The sequence below is a fragment of the Felis catus genome, chromosome B1, assembly GCF_018350175.1.
Source record: "Felis catus isolate Fca126 chromosome B1, F.catus_Fca126_mat1.0, whole genome shotgun sequence".
Classification (NCBI taxonomy): Eukaryota; Metazoa; Chordata; class Mammalia; order Carnivora; family Felidae; genus Felis; species Felis catus.
In genome coordinates, this window is record NC_058371.1 from 143,934,212 (window position 1) to 143,955,402 (window position 21,191).

Genomic DNA, 21,191 nt, shown 5'->3' on the forward strand with positions numbered 1-21,191 from the left:
GAAAACCTAGGCTAGGAACTAACGCAAACCATGGTTGAATCCTGGCTCTACTACTACCAGCCGTGCGACCTTGGTCAAGTTACTTTACCTCTCTAAACCTCATTTCTTCATTTGTAAAGCGAAAATACTATCATCTATCTTGCAGCGTGGTTAGAGTGAAGGAGAATATGGACTATAAAGAGCTCAGCCTCAAGGTAAGCCTCTACCTCAAGGTAAGAGATTGACAAATGAAAGCTATTATTATCCTTCAAGATCCCAGTAACACAGAACATAGGACCTACGTTCACAGATATTCCAGTTATGTTCATGAATACTACCCAAAGTTTACCTTTAAAATGTCATCCTTTGTCACTTTTCTGCAGATCTAAAATTACCCTCACATAGTTTATTTTAAAAGTGTCACACACACTCACTTCTAATAACACCAACCAAACTTCAAAGTAAGCTGATCCTAAACTTAACCAACTAGCAAATACTGTTTTCAGTGGCTAACAATTCTGTAAAGTGACGCTGCAAATCGTGTTACCAAGGGTTCAGACTTCTGAATGGGGAGAGTGTAAGGGAAAGCCGGGGGATGTGTCCCAAAGCGGTTTGAGCGCGAAACATCCCTGTACGTCCAATCGAGTATTTCCCAAATGGCATATAGTTGGAGGAACCCGAAAAAACGAGGTCTGAACTAATAATACCTGGCAGAACGACCTTCCTCCAGTTGAAGGGACAGGAGCAGGTGGCTTTGTGCCCCCAAACTATCGTTTTATTCTTAGCCACTTGCTCTCGTCAACAGCTGGGTTTTAAACCTTCTTGCAGTTTTCCCCCATGCCCCATTCCAGGCTGCGCCGGAGGAAGCAGGACTTCAGGTTCCTCTCGGTCCGGGGAAAGGAGTCAAGGGCCCACGGCCCCGAAGGGTGCACAAGACAAGTCGGGCCCCCTGTGCCCAGGATCGAGCCCTGACGGGGCGGCATCACACGAGGACCACCCTTCACGCCAGGCCTGCGGAGCTTCGGGGCGCGGCTGCTGTCAGCCGGGCCGAAACGCCGCGGTGGGGGCTGCGCTGGGGCGTAAGGGAATAACTCGGGGGTTTCAGGAGAGAAAGGGAAGCAAAGGGAGAGGCGGCATGTGGACCCCCGGCCCATGGTGGCGCGCGGGAAGTCACCTCCAGGCCCCCGAGTCCTCCGTCCCGTTCCTGCCCGAACCCTTCCCAAGTCCCGGACCCGTCGCGCTCCTCTCACCGTCTCGGCTTCTGTGTGCTGGGGTCCGGCACTCTGACCCCCCATCACCCCGCGGAGGAAATTCATCTTGTCGCTCAGCCACCGGCTCTATCGGCACCTTCGGGAAAGAAAAGGTAACTTTCCCTGCCCTCGGCAGGGCCTGGCCCCCAAGCCCGCACTCTGCACTCTGTGGCCGCTGCCACCACCGCCTCCTACTCGGCGGCCGCTCCAGCCCCCGCTAAGCCCGGAAACAGCCGCCGCCACCAGTCAAGATGCGCATGCGCGGGGACGTGGCATTACGTGGCGGCTCCAAGGGCGAAGGCAAAGGGGAAAAGTAGGAAAAAGGAGGCCGGTAGCTCGGATCCGCCCAAGCCCCGCCCACTGCGCAGGTCCCACCTCCCTCGGCAGGGACACGCCTCCTACTCCCGCCCTTCTCGGGTCGCTACTGCTGGCCCCAACCACCCACGTGGTAGAAGCCCGGCCCTGCCGGCTGGAGAGGACACCAGTAGTGTACGTGTTTTGGCTTGCGGGTGTTTAGTTGTCGCCGAGGGGGACTTACTGCAAGCTATCGAATCTGGGGTCGTATTTTGTTGAGTCGAAAGTGAAATTTTACTTCGGCCGACGTGACAGGTAAGGGGTCCCGGCCCCTGGGAGGGTTCGTTTGGTTTTGTGTTTTAGCAGTACGAGCCGTGTGGCCTTCTGATCTTCGCCAATTGCATTTCTTTACAGGGCTTTGTTTAGTGGTAAAAAGGGTAGTAGAGCCCCCTCATTCCACTGCCACTGGAGGGCGCATTTCTCAGTTCTTGCTCTTCAAACCTGTTCTAAAAGGAATTCCTAGATCTTAACACCAGGTACGCCGCTATTTTCAAGTAGTGTGAGGTGCAAACCGATTGAACCCTGCATTTAGCTTGTTAGACAAAATACATTGGTCTGTAGTGTCAGTTTGGCAGCTAGTAGCATAACATTTTGTTACTAACTCAGCGTCTGCATTTTCAGCGGTTTTTTTTTTTTAAACATGAAAAATGTCATTTTTTTTCAAAATGGTATGCCCTGACCCTTTCGAAATGAAATTGCCCAGGTAGGTACACATGCTTCTGGAGTAGTCTTGTAAATTTCTTGAGGCCAAAAAGCGCAGGGTCTAGTTATCTTACTGATTCATACACCCCTCTGCTTGGATGCCCCACAGGTCTCAAATTCAGCATTTAAAATTGAACTCATCATCTTCCCCAGCCTCCATTAAAGGGGAAAAAAAAATCAGTATGCTTCTTTGTGCCCTGCCACGCGCAACAGTACCACTAGCCAAACAATTGCCTAAGCCAGAAGAAGGATGCTGGGTGGAATCTTATATTCTGGATTTTACCTCCACGAGTCCAATATTCAAATCCTTTCATTTCTATTTATAGACTATTTCTCAGACAGGTCCTGTGCTCTTCATCTTCTCTGCCTCTGACATAGTTTATGTTCTCATCATTTCTCACCAAGATTATAGCAGTAGCTTCCTAACTAGTTTGTCTGCATTCAAGCCCTGGCATCCATCCAGTCCAGTCTCCACTCCACCTTTGGGTGAGCCTAACAACAAGAAAACATCTGTCCATGTTGATCCTCTTCTTAAGATCTGCCGGTGGTTGTCCATCTGCTCCATAATAAAATCCAGTCTCTGTAGCTTGGTATACAAGCCTGTTATGTTCTGGCTCCTATCTCTCCAGCTCCTGCCTCCCCCACATACTCTGGAATTATGCCTGGATATGCTCTTCCCCTCCCACCTCCTCATCAAGGAAACTCCTACTAGTTCCTTAAGACTTAACTCTGGCATCCTCTGAAAGCTTTCCCTGATACCCAGATACATATGTATATGCTAGCAGTTTGCAGTTGTTAATATGTGGAAAGCACTCAATAAATGCTTGTGAAGCCAAACTGTTAAGGGTGGGACTATGTTCTTCACTTTTGTATCTCCATAGGTTAGCACTGTCATAAAAGGTGATATTAATGGATAAATGAAGAAGACATTATGGATAAATGAATATTATGCTGAGGAGGAGGGTGAGGTAAAATCGTAGATAACACATATCGCAAAGGCTATGGTGAAACTTTTTTTCCCTAGTGCCAAGGTTTTAAGCTTGGGTGACTTGGAGAATGGTTGGGCTGATACTGCACAAAATGGGATGCATTAAGCATTGTCCTCCGCTTTAAAACTAGATGCTTGACATTTGCTTCAGACATTTTCCATGGGGGAATTTTGTTGCAGCCTAAAAAAAGTGACCAATAAATGCTCAGCATTGTTACTACCAAGTAATGTGTGCAAAGAACCTTACCCAGTCTCTAAGCCCCACCCCTCCCTGAACCACTCTTCGCCTTCTTCCTGTGCCTCCCTCCACTCCATCTTCTGGAGTGGGACTCATGAATATCTACTATGTGTATTCTTTTGCAGTTAAAAAAAAACAAAAAACAAAAACAGTGCCTTGACATTTTAGCTAAGTTCTTTTAAGGCACCAACCTTGTCAAAGTGCCCTGGTTTGTTTTAAACTGATGAGTATAGTAGGTCAGTAACCTCATACTATGAGTTTTCCCTCCAGTTGACCTGTTTTCTTCCCTGACAGCATCCCCTGAGCAGAAAAGACTGAGGGCAGGAGGGATGGACAGTGGGTCCAGAGGACGTGAGGGTGGAGCCCTCATTCTCCCCCTTGACCTCGCAGTCTTGCCTCTGTCCTGGTGTCTGGAAAAGGGTGGAGCTGCTCACCACTTCCAGTCTCAAGAGGAGGCAGAGAGGATACAATGGCTAATTTGTCCCCCACTTGGGGTCGGAAAGGGGAGCAGAGCCATCATGACTACAGAGCAGCCATGAAATGGACTCCTTATACAAGAGAAAGGGGGTTACATGTGAATGTACTTCCACTAATTTTATAGAGAAAAGCCAAGGACAATGTCTTGTTTCTATTTGTACCCTTTAATCACTTAGCATAATTCCTTTAATAGATGTTCAAGAACTGTTTCTTAAATAAAGGAAGCGAAAACATGAAAAATTGTGATGCCTGACTTATGCCATTATATTTCTGACTTTCATAAATCTAAACATTCGGGAGAAGTATGCTCCAAATCATTAAAATACACATAATCAAAAATTTTAACTTGGGTGAAAGAAGTGATTTTTCTTTAAACCAAACCCGGGGGCGCCTTGGTGGCTCAGTCAGTTGAGTGTCCGATTTTGGCTCAGGTCATGGTCTCTCAGTTCGTGGATTTGAGCCCGCATGAGGCTCGCTGTCAACGTAGAGCCCGCTTCGGATCCTCTGATCCCCTTGCTCTCTGCCCCTCCCGTGCTCACACTCTCTCTCTCAAAAAAATAAATAAATAAATAAATAAATAAACATTTAAAAAATTTTTTTTCAACATTTATTTATTTTTGGGACAGAGAGAGACAGAGCATGAACGGGGGAGGGGCAGAGAGAGAGGGAGACACAGAATCGGAAGCAGGCTCCAGGCTCTGAGCCATCAGCCCAGAGCCTGACGCGGGGCTCGAACTCACGGACCGCGAGATCGTGACCTGGTTGAAGTCGGACGCTTAACCGACTGCGCCACCCAGGCGCCCCAAATAAATAAACATTTAAACCAAAGCTGATAAAAGTAACAAATTAACTGGTTTGAAATTCATTTTTTAAATTGCTTCCTAATGATCCCCTACTTCAGTCTCTCTTCAGTGGCCCCCTTTCCCATCCTTCCTTTCTTTCTAGTGGCAAATTCAGCAAAACAATGAAATATAATTGCACAGGATTGTTTTCTGGTAGGAGTGATGGTGTTGTGGTGGAGTATTGTCTATACCTGCTCAGAAGGATGAGATGCTAATTTGTAGTTGAAATATACCATAGACAGGTCTTTAAAGACTAATTACTGAAAAATCAGTGTCCAAAAATATTGTTTTGGGTTTTTTTTGTTTTTTTGTTTTTTTTTTAAGTAAAGCCTATGCACAACATGGGGTTCAAACTCAAGAGTCGCATGCTCTACCGACTAAGCCAGCCAGGTGCCCCCCAAAACATCGTTGATACAATTATGTAATACTATCCATTAATCAAACAACATCAGAAAAATAAATTACTAATGATGAAGCAGCAATTGAAATTCATAACCAATAAATATTAACAATATCAAACACATAGGTGGTGTTCCTTATTTGCGGGGCTCTGTGTATTCAAAGTGCTTTACATAAAATAATTTACTTAATCCTCACAACAACCTTATGAGGTGGGTAGTGTTAATAGCCCTATTTTACAGATGGCAAAACAGGCAGGGAGTGATTTGCCTGATGTCATACAGCTAGGAAGTGACCTAAACCTGGGACATAAACCTGGGATCTGGCTCCAAAGCCTGTGCTCTTAGGTACTATGTTATACAGCCTCTTCTACACTCAAGGCAAGGATTATGCACTAGGTAGAAATATGGCTTGCAAGTCCTTATATAATCTGGCCCTTCTGTTTTCCCTCCCACTACATTCCCTCTACTCCAGCTACGCTGGCATCGTTTGTTTCTGACTTACTCTCCCCTCTCTCCTCTGTCCCCTTGTTCTTTTCCTGTATTGGGGATGATTGCTACTTCACCTATATAGAGGAATGGCTTACTCCTTCCTGTTTTTAATTAAGTCTGCTCAAAGGTTGGGGCGCTTGGGTGGCTCAGTCTGTTAAGCATCTGTTAAGCACCTGACTTTGGCTCTGGTCATAATCTTGTGGTTCACGAGTTCAAGCCCTGCGTCAGGCTCTGCAGGTGGTGGGGAGCCTGCTTGGGATTCTCTCTCTCTTGCTCTTCATAAATAAATAAGTAAATACATACATACATACATACATACATACATACATAAATAGTTACTAGGTCTCTCCTGGCTATTCTAAGTTGCAATTTCCCCGTAATCCTCCCTCTCCTCTGCTTATTTCTCTCTGTAGCTCTTGTCAATCTGATACATTATTTCCCCATATATATTCTTTTCCGGTATTTCATCAGATCTAAGACACTGTTAAGTGTCCTTCAGAGAAAGAAGAAAAAAATTAAACCCTGCCAGTTGTCAGATGCATCTACCAAAAGATGCATCTCAATTTTAGGTTTCATAAAATGTGAAAAAAATGTTCATTGTAGGACTAAGGGAATATAGTAAATATTTTACATCTTTATCTTGTTTATTGTCTATGTATCCTCATGACCAGCAGAATGTGAGCCCATAAAGGCAGTGATTTTAGTCCCTTTGTGAAATGTTGTGAAATGTTCTATCCTCAGTGCTTAGCACAGTATCTGACACATAGTAAGTGTACCAATCTGACACTTGGTAACTCCAATGGATGAATGAATTCCTCAGATGAGGAAATTCCTGCTTTCAGCCTGTGTGCATGGGAGTAGAAATTCTGCAGCGTTGCTAAGCACTGCATGGCAGCCTGACCTCCTCAATAGAGTCTGCATTGGGGTTCTCAGAAAATTTTATTAACCTGCTAATTTTAGTTTTTGAATATTTTGTTGGCCTTTAATGACTAACTTAATAATTAACGTTTAGTCATATGTAAGTATAAATGTTTTGTTGGAGAAATAATTTATATTTTTAGGACTAGATCTCAGGCCACTGGGAGAACCATCTCAACTTCCCAGTGGCCAGCTTACCTTGCTTGAGGATTCACACTGATGAAATGGTTTTCATCTTCTCCTCTCTCTTCTTTTCCTCCTCCTCCTCCTCTTTTTCTTTCCTCCTCCTTGTTCTAAAACAGGTAATACGTTCACATGGTTAAAATAAAAAGTGCAAAGGGATAAAAAGTTCCCCTACTATATATTCCTTGTCCCCCAAGGCAATCAAACAATTCTTGTTTATCCTTCCAGATATACAAATGCGTATATTTAATCCCTCTGTCTTTCTCTCTCTTTTTTTAAAATAACACAAATAAATGTAGCACGTTGTACATACTGTTCTATACCTTTTTACATTTAGTATACCTTGGAGATGGTTCCATGTGAGTACATAGAGGGTGTATATATCTTCTTCATCCTTTCTTATTGTGTCCCATGAAGTGCTTTTCAACATTTTTTTTAAGCCCTAGGAATTCCTGGGGTACCGGGGTGTCTCATTTGGTTAAGCATCTGACTCTTGGTTTCGGCTTAGGTGAGTTTGAGCCCTTCATCGGGCTCTGTGCTGACACCGAGGATCCTGCTTCGGATCCTCTGTCTCCCTCTCTCTCTGCCCCTCCCTGTCTCTCTGTGTCTCAAAAATAAAATTAAAAAACATTAAAAAAAAAGAATAAAGTCCTAGGAATTCCTTAGGAGAGGAGAGTGCAAGAAAGAAGGTTCTGGGCCCCCATCCTGTTCCATTCAATTGATTTCATTTATTTACATTGCCTATTTAATTTGAACAAAAAGATTAAGAAGCTAGAATTTTGGACAGCCACCTCTCTTAGTGTGAAACGTGAGCAAGGTATGGACTTGTAATAGTGAAGTAGCCTCACGTGCTCTAGAGTTCAGGGTTTAAATTCCTACTCTACCTATTTAGAAAGGAAATAAAGGTGTTAGGATTTTATTAGATATTATCTTTAACATGCTTAATACGTTAATATCTGAGACATAGTAAGTACTCCATAAAGGTTAGAGTGGAGACCCAGATCGCCTTTGGTATGTATTATGAATTTCTTAAAAAATTAACATTTAAAGATATTACCCTATAATCGTACTTAACTGAAACTTTATTGGCTCATGTTACTGAAAAGTCTGTTACTTCAGTCAGATAGGGCTTGATCTAGGGTTTCAAGACAATGTCCCCAGGTTCTGGACTTTCACTGTTTCTGGACTCTGCTTTTTACTGGTTTTTTTCTCTGGCTCCACTCAGGGGCAAGATGGCTGTCAGTCCCTACAATCTCCCAGGTCTAAGTTCATCAAGGAAGACTCGTAACCTCTCCTCATGATTTACTGTATCTGGTTGAGTCATGTGCCCATGCGTTGGGCCAAACCCTGTAGTCCAAAGTGTGAAATGCACTAATTGGCCTTGATTCACGTGACCACCTCTAAAGCCAGCAGTCAGAGTCCTCAGCTCATCTGAAAGCATAAAGCATAAGAATAGGGGAGCAGGGGCTTTCTTCACAGGAAATCTAGAATACGTGCCAGGGGAAAGTTTATCAGGATAGAAAAAACAATAGATGCTCACTGTATGCCCTAATGGACTTGACCACTTGCCAGTTGTTTTTGGAAAATATTTTTTCAGCAGTGCCACTAACATATTGCTAGCCTCAGTTCTGTTGTTCTGCAAAAGGTTCAAAAGATCATGCTGCATTATGTAATAAAAGTAATTTCACATTGCATTGTGTTTATGTTTACAAGCACAGCTGTATCTTTACTCTTTTTTTTTTTTTTTAATTTTTTTTCAACGTTTATTTATTTTTGGGACAGAGAGAGACAGAGCATGAACGGGGGAGGGGCAGAGAGAGAGGGAGACACAGAATCGGAAACAGGCTCCAGGCTCTGAGCCATCAGCCCAGAGCCCGATGCAGGGCTCGAACTCACGGACCGCGAGATCGTGACCTGGCTGAAGTCGGATGCTTAACCGACTGCGCCACCCAGGCGCCCCTCTTTACTCTTTTTTTTTTTAAAAAAAACTATGGTCCTGGTGTGTGTTCATATTTAAGAAAACATAGTAAACAGAGTTGCTTACTTATGAAACATCTAAATTGGGAACTCCTGTTTTCAGTTCCAAAGGGCTTTTTATAAAACTATCTATTGAGGGACAGATTTATCAGATCCAGGCCCTGGCACTCTTGCCTGCTGTGGAGAATTTGCAGTCAGCTCTCCACCATACCCACGATCTTCCCCCTTTCTTCCAGCTAGCTGAACAAGCAGGTCTTGAATAGCCAGGATGAAGTTTTTATTGTCCCATTCCATAGTTAGACTAAATCCTTTGAAGTTCACGTTACTGGCTGATACCAAGATTCCATGGAAGCTTAAGATGGTTTATTATGGAGTCACTGCTACCTCTAGCAGCAATCCATGACCCTAGAGCAAGTTGCAGCTGATCTATTTCATTTGCCTGAGTCTCTGGCCCAAGTGTGGGGGGATGGGGCGTCAGGGGACTCTGTAGATGTTCTTGAGATTAGAGTACAGTCTGACAAGGTAGATCGGGCCTCCAGGACAGCAGGATAGTAGCTGACCTAGACCACTTTTCAAAGCCAGTCTATACCCCTTGGGGCGCCTGGGTGGCTCAGTCGGTTAAGCGGCCGACTTCGGCTCAGGTCATGATCTCGCGGTCCGTGAGTTCGAGCCCCGCGTCGGGCTCTGTGCTGATAGCTCAGAGCCTGGAGCCTGTTTCCGATTCTGTGTCTCCCTCTCTCTGACCCTCCCCCATTCATGCTCTGTCTCTCTCTGTCTCAAAAATAAATAAATGTTAAAAAAAAAAATTCAAAGCCAGTCTATACCTCTAAAGTCCATCTCTCCCCAATTTCAGCCCTTTAATGAACTTGACTATAAGGTGCCAATGTCCTGTGGTCAGTAAATACACAGATAATTGGGGTGGGCTCAGTAACTTGCAGATAATTAGGTGAAGGGTTCAGAATTGGAATAGACAGATGGTTTGAGAAAAGAAGGAGGTGCGTGAGGATGTAATTCTCTGCCAGCAGGTCAGGCGTCCACTGCAGAGAAATGGAAGATTAGAAGGTCATGAGCACAGAGAGGGGAAAAAAGAGACGTCTTCTCTTTGGCCTGCCCATTTCCTGATGCTGCCTTACTGGGGCCTCCTAAACACCACACTAGTTGGAGGTAGTATGAAGAGCTGGGAGAACTGACTTTGCCGTCTCCACTGTCTGCTCCCTACCTCCAATACTTCCCCACACACATGGCTTTTACAGGGCAGGACCACAGCCTGTGAGACCTAAGCGACCCAGACTCAAGTCCTAAAACCGTTCCCTCTCTCCCAGCTATGTGAATAGTGACTCCTAAATAGCTCAGAGTCCGAGGTCCCAATAGGTCATTGCCGCAACCAGTCTCCTTCCTGTGGGGGCCCTGCTATCTAGGTCTGGTTCTAGTATCTGGGTCAGAGCAAAACGGCTATACTAGTATTGTGGTATTTATTTCATGGTATAGTAAGTTTTAGGATCTTTGTTCTTTAAAAGTTCATGATTCATGCCTTTTAAAACAAATCAATGAAACTACGTATTTAACACATTTCATTTTCACAGAAATTAGTGATTCCAAGCTCAGCTGTGTCTTTGCATGTCTTGAGCTTTAGCTCTTCTGCCTGGAGCTTTTAGAATCTGGTCCTCTGGATTGCTGCTCAGCTCTAACCAGAGTCTAGGGCTCCCCATATTTGCTTTTTCCCTGCCAGTCCAGGAAGGATGGTCCTTTCTGTGGGCCAACTCCTATCTTCCCCAGCAGAATAAGCCACTTTGTTCATAGAACCTTTCTTTTCGAATCCATATGCCCCCTCCCTCTTTTTTGGGGGGTGGAATGGGGTGTGGAGGTGGGGTCGCAGGACCTGAGGAAGGGAAGGGATGATTAGAAGGGCTTCTATGAAGGAGACAGGGGGCAAAGAAGAGGAAGGCAATAGAGTGGCAAGAGAATTGAGAAACTGAATGAAACTGCTGACTAATTATCTGCAGCTAGAGTATTACACCCACATAAATACTGTTGTTGTTGTTGTGTTGTTGTTGCTGTTGTTGTTGTTTCTCAGTACTTAAAATAGCTCGGTATAGCAGAATGCTGAAAACAGTTGTGCTTGGTTTCTTGAACTACTGATTCAGCAAACATTTGAGCCTCTGTCCTCAGAGACAGGCCCTGCTCTAGGTACTCTCCTGTGTGTATATCACTCTGGAATGTGAGAAATCCTTACGCCTGTGTCACAAAGAAAGAAGCCTGGACTTCAGCATGGCATAGACCAGAAAGGCAAGTTTTTGTTTGCCAAACTAGACAGACCTCGGTTTTCATTCTAGTCTTGCCAGTTTCGGACAGCGTAGCCTTGGGCAAATTCCTTTGCTGTATCAGTTGCAATGACCATGTGCTGCAACGACAGGAAATCAAAGAGTATCTTAAATTAGGAGGTAGGAAGTACAGGACTGACACAGAGGCTCTAAGATGTCATCTGGGATCTAAGCTAGAATCTTTCTGCTCAGCCATCCTTGGCTTGAGGCTTTTCTCCTTGTGGCTACAAGCTAGCTGCTTCATCTCCAGCATTGCATCCTTATCCTGAAAGGAAGAAGGGCAAGGGTGAATGGCCAAAAAAAAGAGAAAAGATTCTTAAAGAAGAGCAAATAAACACTAAGTGAGCAATTTGCTAACCTAGCAGCATCATTGTAAAGATCAAATTAAATAATGTTCGTAAAACGTTTACCGAGAAGCGGTTGATTCTTAAAAATACCCCTCCCTTGGTGCGCCTGGGTAGCCCAGTCAGTTGGGTGTCTGGCTCTTGGTTTCAGCTCAGGTCATGATCTCACAGTTCATGGGATCAAGCCCTACATCAGGCTCTGTGCTGAAGGCGCAGAGCCTGCTTGGGATTCTCTCTCTCTCATGACCTAGTCTGCCCCCCCCCCCATCAAAATAAATAAATTAATTAAAAAACTACCCCTGCCCAATTTGTGGGGACAGGTATTTATTTATTTATTTGATCACTGTAGTCACAGAGGCAATAAACAGAACAGATGATAGTCACGGCCCCTTAGTTTCCTTTTATGTTTAGAAATTCTATATTTTCTTAAATCTTTTGGCGTCTCTTCAGCTACACAACTAAAACTACCTCTATGCCGTGTTGATCTACACAACTGCTTGCAGAATGGTTGGTTCTAGGACCTTTTACTAAGACAGCATTACATGGGTATTATATAAGAACTTGATTCAAATTTATTTATATTTCAGCATGTTCACCTCCTGATAGTCTAAGACATTTGTTCTTTTTTGGGGCAAATGGCTATTTATTCCCCCCAGGGATCATACTTTGGAAAGACCTGGGCAGGGAAAATGGTTAGAGAATAGTGGCATTTTCTCAGCCTTATAAATAAACACAACTGTATGTTTTATTGATTCTTTGCAGTTTTTAAAATATTTAACAGAGAGAGGGAACTGTAAAACTCTTTCCGCTTCTGCCCGTGAAAAGAATTGGAATTTTAAAATTCCCTTGTCACAGAATCAGTATGTAAGATCATGAAAATTTAATACCAATTGGCTGCAGAGTCTCACTTCATTTAACTGAGAATTTTACACTGAACATGAGGGAATTATAATATCAGTACAGGTCAAAAATAAAAAATGATGGTAGAAAAGTAATATATCAAGATACAAATTATATATGCTGAATGATCATAGCTAAGTTTAAAATATAAACATAGGAAGAAGCCTAGAAGGAAATGCAGTAAGGTGTGAATTTAGAGAGGTTATATTTTAGTGGGAAGATCCTAGATAATGCTTTCTTCTTTCACCTGTTCCATAATTTCCAATGGATACTTTTTTTTTAAACAAGTATGCTTTTAAAAAATAATCACAAATAATAAGTAACTTAGAAAAGATACTAAATGGAAATAGTTTTGGAAGAGAAACATCTGGAACCCTGAAAACACGGTTTGCTTGGGAGAAGAAGCCCAAGGGCCCCCATGTTGCAGCTGATGCCTGAGCCTGAATTTTATTTCATCTACTTTGATACCATCCCTTCTCTTCCCTTCCATTTTTCTTTTCCTTTATTTCTCATCTCTTTTCCTCTTAATATACGGTAGGTTAAAAGATTAATTATAAGAAGAACAATTTTATATAGTAGAATGAACAGTATACCTTAAAACCAGACAGATTTGGATTTGAATCCTGACATCACCATTTATTTGTTCAACAAACATTATTTGAGCAGCTACTGTGTCGCCTACTATCTTGGGCACCGAGGATTCACCAATAATTAAAAACAAACAAAAATGGGGCGCCTGGGTGGCTCAGTCAGTTAAGCGTCCAACTCTTGGTGTCAGCTCAGGTCCTAATCACACGGTTTGTGAGATCAAGCCCCATGTCAGGCTCTGTGCTGACAGCACGGGGCCTGCTTGGGATTCTCTCCCTCTCTCATTGCTCCTGCTCTGATCTCTCTCTCTCTCTTTCTCTCTCTCTCTCTCTCTCTTTCAAAATAAATAAACTTTAAAAACAAAGTTAAAAAAGATGTCTGCCTTTGTGCAATGTATATTCTACTAGGGGAAGACTATGTCAGTTAAGAGGCCCTGGAAAGACCCCTGGATCAAAAAATATCTGCCCAAGCTGATGATTACAATGTGTAAAGTATGGTATGAAGGACTTAGCTTTTTGGATCAACAAATCTCTTCTTTTAAAGTGCAGATGTCCAGGGGCGCCTGGGTGGCTCAGTCAGTTGAGCGTCCGACTTCGGCTCAGGTCATGATCTCGTGGTTCGTGAGTTTGAGCCCCGTGTCAGGCTCTGTGCTGACAGCTCAGAGCCTGGATCCTGCTTCAGATTCTGTGTCCCCCTCTCTCTCCACCCCACCCCTGCTTGTGCTCTGTCTCTCTCTGTCTTTCAAAAATGAATAAACATAAAAAAAAAAAATTTAAGTGCAGATGTCTGTGGAAAGAGTATATCATCATTAGACTACACTGTTCTTTATATATTAGCATAAATTAATTCTATCATATATCTTAAATGCTAAATGAGAGCCATGCTTTGCAAGAATAAACATTTTAATTGAAGAGAGGACCATTGGATAATATTCAGGAATATTGAGTGGGTTTCAGACTAGGCAGTAAGAGTGTCCTCTGGCAACAGGTGACTTAGGAAGGGCAAGAAAGAGGATTAAAGAACAATGTTAGGATTCTGGGAACAAATTTTACTCTTAACACATTAGTTTGTTTGGGGGGAAGATCTAAAAGGCTTCCCATATTTAGGTACTACCCTTCTTCCTTCTCTTTGCAGCCAAGTCTTTTTGAGAGTGCCTTATAACCTGGAGATTCCAGATTCCAGAATATAGAGAGATATATCTGTGGCCTTCCCAAATCCTTCTCATTCTCAAATACTCCTACTAGAGTGTACCATCTCCCCCACAAAATGTATAAAGTCTAAATAAATAAAAAGTGGGGCGCTTGGGTGGCTTAGTAGGTTAAGCCTCTGACACTTGATTTAGGCTCAGGTCATGATCCTATGGTTCATAAGATTGAGCCCTGCATTGGGCTCTGCGATGACAGTGCAGAGCTTGCTTGGGATTCTCTCTCTCCCTCTCTCTACTCCTTCCCCATACTCTCTGTCCCTTTCTCAAAATAAATGAACTCAAAAAAATAATAAAAAGTGGCCCCTGGGTGGCTCAGTTGGTTAAGCTTCTGACTATTGGTCTTGGCTCAGGTCGTCTCACAGGTTTGTGAGTTTGAGCCCTGCCTCAGGCTGTGTTGTTAGTGCAGAGCCTGCTTGTGGGTCTCTCTCTCCCTCTCTCTCTGCCCCTCCCCTGCTTGCTCTCTCTCTCAAAATAAGTAAAGTTAAAAAAAAAAAATAGAATAACAGTCCCACTGAGGTACAAATACCAGCCTTGTGCTTATTAGTAGCTTGTCTCTTGCTCACATTTTTAAATGAAAGTTCACTAATAAAATTTAAAATATGTAGATGCCAACATTCTGCTGTCATTTATACTTGCATCTCTATATCCTCCCTCCAGTTCACCCTTCACCTCTTCCACAGTGTTGCCTCTGTTCCTATTATTCTGAAATTGTACACTGTAAAGTTGTAAAGAGGTTCTGAGTTCTGTCACAGCCTAGGGCCCCTCCTGTTTAAAGAAACAGAAAGTCTTGTAAAATAATTCAGGTCAAAGAAGATGTAAGGATATAGGGGAATCTAAAAGGAAATATTCAAGAAGTACAGCCCAGCCCCCATGAGAACTAGAGTCAACATACAGGTACTATGTGTGGAGTGTGTGTGTGTGTGTGTGTGTGTGTGTGTGTGTGTGTGTGTGTGTGTTTGGTGCATGTCAGTCAAGCTTGATAGTCTCCTTTCTGTGCTTTTTTTCCGTGAATCTGTTCTACTCCCTTCTTTCTGAGACTTGCTTTCTCTGCTGATTCATGACCCATCTGCTGCCATTATGTTAGGCTTGCACGAATGCCATGGCTCCAACCCTGGCTTTTTCCTGGCCCAAGTAGGGCCCGTGTTTAAGAAATGTTTCATTATTATTACCTGTGTTTCCCTTTATCTTGGCTTACAGAGTATAGGTGGGGTGGGAGGATGGAAGATTTAATGTATCCTGTTAAGAACCATTGATCTTCGGTTACCCAAGTGTGGTAGTAGTTGGTATTATTTCCTGACAACAACAGTTAGTACCAACAAGTCCTTGCAGTAACCACTGTGTATACTATCTCCATTAACTGTCTTAATATCACTACTTTCATCCCCTTTATGCAAGAGGACACTTGAAGGAGGGAGCTAAAGTAGCCAGTGACTGGGATTTGATCTGAGATTTCCTACTGCGGAGGCTGAGTCCTCTCCTGCTCTCCCACATCAATCTCTAATCACTTCATTGGTTGTTCTTGGCAATTACCATAGCTTAACCCTGGTACTTATTTCCCCAGACTACTCTGTCTCACTCTGGGGAAGTAGATAATTTGTGAGAAGGGGTACACTAATCAGTGGGTTACAGAAGTCCATCCAGTAACATTGTTTCCTAGTTGTTTCCAGTCTGTGACAAAGCACTGCTCTTGCTGGAACATATGGAGACCAGGTGAGACTGCTTTGTTTCTCATGTGGAGCCATCCACCAACTCTAGCAGCCCTCCAAATGGACACTACACTTTGTCATTTATATAAGCTGTTGCTAATGTTCAATAATACTTCAGGGCTTAGCCCTGGCACAGTACCTGGTATATGGTGGGATGGATGACCAATAAGTGTTCTCCCTGCCAGTAAACCGAACCAGGCAACTTTAGATTATATCTTCTCATAAAATCGAAGCCAAGGGTCATCAGAGTTGGTGTCTTTTTCCATTTGAGTGGCTATAACAGAATACCATAGATGGGGTGGTTTAAAACCAACAGAAATTTATTTCTTACAGTCCTGGAGACTTGGAAGTCCAAGATCAAAGTGCTGGCAGATTCATGACTGGTAAGGACCCACTCACTTCCTGGTTCATTGATGGCTGGCTTCTTACTGTGTCCTCACATGGCAGAAGGAACAAAGGAGCTTTCTTGGGACTCCTTGGTAAGGATACTAATCCCACTTGGAGCCCTCATGGCCTGATAACCTCCCAAAGGCCTCATCTATAGAATCACATTGGAGGTTAGGATTTCAATATATGAATATTTGTGACACAAATACTGAGACTTTAGCAGCAAGTTAGTTAGTGAAGGGAATCATGATTATAGGCTAGCAACCTTTGGAATAGATGACTCTGTTAAAAAAAAAATAAATGTTTATTTTTGAGATAGGGGGGGAGGGACAGAGAGGGAGGGAGACAGATGGTCTGAAACAGGCTGGGCTCAAACTCAGGAACTCACCTGGGCTCCAACTCAGCTGAGATCATGACCTCAGTTGAAGTTGGGACACTTAACTGACTGAGCCACCAGGCGGCGCCCCCCCCCCCTGCAAAATGTTTTTTAAGACACTTTTTAAATAAAAAACTTTAAAGATCACAATGGAGGGGATCAGCTGGACCATAATCATTCGGTTCCCCAAGATGTATCTTATGTCCCTTTCACATTACTGCTGCCACCAACATGTTGGCCTCTAGGAGGCACTGTTTCCCCTCCAAGGCCGGGGGCCAGCGGCCGTGAATCAAGTATACAGCAGAACCTAACTAACAGCTGGGTTCTGTCTGCTAGAAGCTGCCACAGGGAAACAGATGGAGTAGAGTAATGCCAATCAGGTAAACTGGTTATTAGGGGAGTTTATTGATCCTCAGCTCACAGCTCACTGGGGGTCCTGAATTCCTGGCTTTTGGACTATTGGTGTTCCTTACTCCCAATATCCAGGAATCCTTTATTGGGCTTGGTGCTAGGACAAAATTGCAAGGTCCCTTCTCAGAGCCAAGCTTAGTGGGAAAGAGGGATAGTCCCCTAAAGTCCTCAAGACCAGGCCTGAGCATGGGAGAAGTCCTGACGGCCTTCCTTAGACTCACCCTCACAGTGCCTAATTTTTTGGTTTGGAATTAAGTATACTTCTCTTCAGACAACACCTAGCATGTGGCATAGACCTAACTTAATTGTCGCTACCCTTTCTCAATAATAGAGGGTCCCGTTTGTTACATATACTTTGCCTTCACTATGAAATAATTTCTATTTTAGGTACACCTTGGCCAGAAAGCAGCTATTAATAGTAACCGTAGCTAAGAAAACCAGTTAGCAAATTCATTCATTTAGGATTATGTCTACATTTTTGTTCTCAAGATTTCAATATTTAGTATTAAATAATAGAGTCTACCTTCATAAAATCCAATTCCACTCTAAACAAATGCCATAAAGCTTGAAAAATAGAAGTTGATTTTAATTTTATAAAATTTATATTTGACAAGACTAAGGTCCAATCAATGTTTTTTTCTATATTGATTTGTTAAACCATAGGATTAGAATTAAGCTAACCGGGGTTTTTGGGTGGCTCAGTGCATTGAGTGTCGACTTCAGCTCAGGTCACGATCTTGTGGTTCGAGCCCCATGTTGGATCTGTGCTGACAGCTCGGAGCCTGGAGCCTGCCTGCTTCAGATTCTGTCTCCATCTCTTTCTCTGCTCCTCTCCTGCTCCCACTCTTGTCTCTCTCTCTCAAAAATAAATAAACATTAAAAAAAAAAAAAGGAATTAAGCTAACCAATAATGATGCTTTATTGAAGAAATAATGCATCCTCATTCATCAATCTGGTAATTGTCTTAAATATTCTGGATATATTTTCAAATATTATTGTCTGAGGTCCATTCCTTCACCCTAACCTGATTATGAATGTGTAATTTTATCTGGGAACCAGAGGGTCATTTGTTGTATACACACCTGTCTTTTATTATACTCTTCTCCCATCAAACAATTCCACTTATGTACTTGGGTATTTGTTTTCACATTTCCCTGTGGCTGTTAAGGTTATTTATTAGCTTTCGTTTTCCACTGCTATGTGTAATAGTCCTTCCACTCTTAATTTGCTACTTGTGATCTAATATAGACTTGTTAGCCATGGGCAACTTTTATTGAGCACTTACTGTGTTCCAGGCATTGTTCCCAGAACTTTGTGCATATTAGCCAATATAATCCTCATAAGCACTCGATAGAGAAGGCACTATTATTATTCCTATTCTGTGACCATTTGTCCAAAGTCCTACAACTACCAAGAGGCAGAGCTTAGGATTCAAACCAGTCCAGCTCCAGAGCTTATAACACTATAGAATATACAATACTGCCTCAATATCCAGGTTTATTAGAATAGCTTAAGAGTAAGTAGGATCTTCATAGAATTTCCAAAGTACTCACCTGTGAATTATATTTTGCTGCATATATAACCTCTTGGAGACCATTTCCTCATCCGTAAAATGGAAATAACAGAACTGGCCTGATAGGACTGCTGTGAAGATTCAAGGGGTGAGATGTGTTTCTATTATGTGTATGTAAGTGTATATGTGTGTGTGATAAATTTCTGTGTTTTCTTACATGTGTACACACATGTGCACCCTACACAGTGCCTGTTCATTATTTTAAGCACCATTCCTGTGCTTGATAAATGATAGCTATTACTGCTATTATCCATGAGTTTTAAGGACAGCAGAACTTCCTGACATCTAATGATCTGTAGATGTGGAGAAGCCTTTACGCTCATCCCCTCTTCATAGCCCTCTTCCACAGGGCTCATCCACTTCCTTTTTAAGGACCCTGCCAGTGCTCATTTAGGAGCTCCCCTAAGTGGTGGTAGAAGAAATTTTCTAGGGGCTTTCGGGTCCTTAGTCTGGGGGCCTCCCCCATGCTCACACTCCCTTCTTCCCAGCCAGCCTTTCGTGCCCTCCACTCTTCTTGGGACCCGTCTCCCCCAGGCCATAGAATACCTGTGGAGCTCAGTCTTTCTGTTTTCCCTGGGAGAATAGAAAGATTTGTATCAGGCTTTGGCTTCTGGCTTTCTCTGGGTGGGCCTCTACCTCCCAGGTAGCCTGAAGGTGCAGCACAGGATTTCGGGGGTGTTGTTTCCCAAGTGGGCAATTTGCATCTCAGAAGAACTCCAAGTGGGGTCATCAGGCATTTAAATGTACTACTCAAAACCCGGCCCTCCCTGAGGATTAACCCCTCTGGGCACTTCCTCTTCCAGTTTTGCAGAGTTTAGGAGATCTCAATGTAGGGCTAGAGATTAAAATAAATAAGCAAAATAGTTGTTAAGTTATAGAGGTGTATGCATTTTGCCCAAGATCCACAATTTATTAAGAGAAACATTTACTCTGGGATGGATGAGAGATGTTGCCAACAAATGAAGTTATATTTAGGTGAAAATTATCTTTAAAACTCAGAAGAAAATGAAATGACCTTGAGAACATCTTATGAATCCAATGAATAGCAGAAGAGGGGAAGAAATTTTGAATTAAAGGTAAGATACTATGCCAGCTAGTCGTTAAAGGGTCTCCCTGCCTTCTGTCTTCCTCCTGACCCCTCCTTTCTTCTTGCTGTGGCCTGTGATATATTTTTTAAAATGTTTATTCATTTTTGAGAGAAAGCATGAGTGGGGAAGGGGCAGAAAGAGAGGGGGACAGAGGATCCAAAGCGGGCTCTGCGTTGACATCAGTGAGCCCGATGAGGGGCTCGAACTCAGGAGCTGTGAGATCATGATCTGAGCTTAAGTCCAGATGCTTAACCAATTTGAGCCATTCAGGCGCCCCTGGCCTGTGATATATTTAAGAAGACTCTTCATCTGGTTTCTCTCTGGGCTAACACACCTCAGTTCCCACTCCCCCTGGCCCCCTGCATTGTGCTCAGGATAAAATCCAGAGTGTTTGATTTATTATGGCCCCTCAGCCTTCAAAAGTTGCCTTGTCCCTCCCCACCCCCAGTCCTCTGCTCCTCTCCAATGCCCCTTGTAAACTCCGGTTTCTAGACTAAAGAGCTTTCACTTCCTAAATGTTCTTACCTCCAGAAGTCTCCCTGTGCTTACCCTCCCTCGGGACCACTTCCCATCCACAAAATTGGCTCCTACTTGTCCTTCAGTTTTCAATTTAGAAGACACCTCCCCCACCCACTGAATCTGGTGCTTCCCTAGATCTTACCCCCAGGGCGTGACACCTGTTTGCTACACGCAGTAAAGCAGACTTCAAGAGGACTCAGTCTTCATGAGGCCAAGAACCCTGTTTTGTCTGTTTCACGGGTCTACACACAGTTCAGTGTTTGGGCCTTCTGGACATTTAGTAAGTAGATGTTGAATGAAAGGATTGGGGGCAGAGGAAACTGGTGGCAGTTGCCTAACTGGGAAGTGCTGTAGATGGAGGGCTGAGAGATGGAGTCTGGTGGGCTGCTGGCTGTTTCCTCACACCTAACTGCTGTCAGAGCCTGGCCCTCATAACTGATCCGCAAATTGCTTGAAACGCTGGGAAACCGGCTTCTGCCAACCGAACCTTGCACCGCCCTCAGGTTTGCTCATTTGTTAATGTGTAAGAAGAAATACTAACTGTCAGGAGGAAGAGACTCCCTGCCAACAATTTCTCACCCTATAGGAAGCTACAGGGAATCCATATTAAAATCAGCAGGTTGCATGTGGGACCTTCCTCCCTTCCTCCCTTCCTCTCTTCCTTACTTCCTTCCACTTCTATTGGAACAAAAGAATGTGAGTGATTTTAGAGATGACCAACCACCCTTTTCACCGACTCCTTCATCTATAGATCAGTTTTGTATATTCATTCTGGTTATGGTCCAGGTTGATCCCGTGGAATAATTTGGAAGTCTCTTCCAGATCATTTGCTTTATCTCTGCTCTGTCTGATGTGAATCTCATTTCCAAATTCCAGGGTGGGCGGGTGTGCAGGGACATCCAGGGCAATAATTACCCTGCTGCAGCTTCTATACATAGTCCTGCTAATGAGTCCGTACATAATGCTTTCTCTT

General features: G+C 43.4%; 2 protein-coding genes across 3 annotated transcripts in view; one reads left to right on the plus strand and one right to left on the minus strand.

The window, feature by feature from the left end:
* Positions 1 to 1,487, minus strand: part of USO1 (USO1 vesicle transport factor) — a 95,154-nt gene extending 93,667 nt beyond the window's left edge. Inside the window, exon 1 of one of the 2 annotated variants that reach the window (XM_023253040.2) lies at positions 1,230 to 1,487. In XM_023253040.2, the coding sequence (XP_023108808.1) occupies positions 1,230 to 1,295 (66 nt within the window). In that variant the 5' untranslated portion in view covers positions 1,296 to 1,487. The remainder of the gene's footprint in view (positions 1 to 1,229) is intronic. The other variant, XM_023253041.2, reaches the window with a different exon arrangement.
* A 187-nt stretch (positions 1,488 to 1,674) lies between these two features.
* Positions 1,675 to 21,191, plus strand: part of G3BP2 (G3BP stress granule assembly factor 2) — a 79,459-nt gene continuing 59,942 nt past the window's right edge. The window contains exon 1 of the mRNA XM_006931055.5: positions 1,675 to 1,838. The gene's annotated coding sequence lies outside the window, so the exon portion shown is untranslated. The remainder of the gene's footprint in view (positions 1,839 to 21,191) is intronic.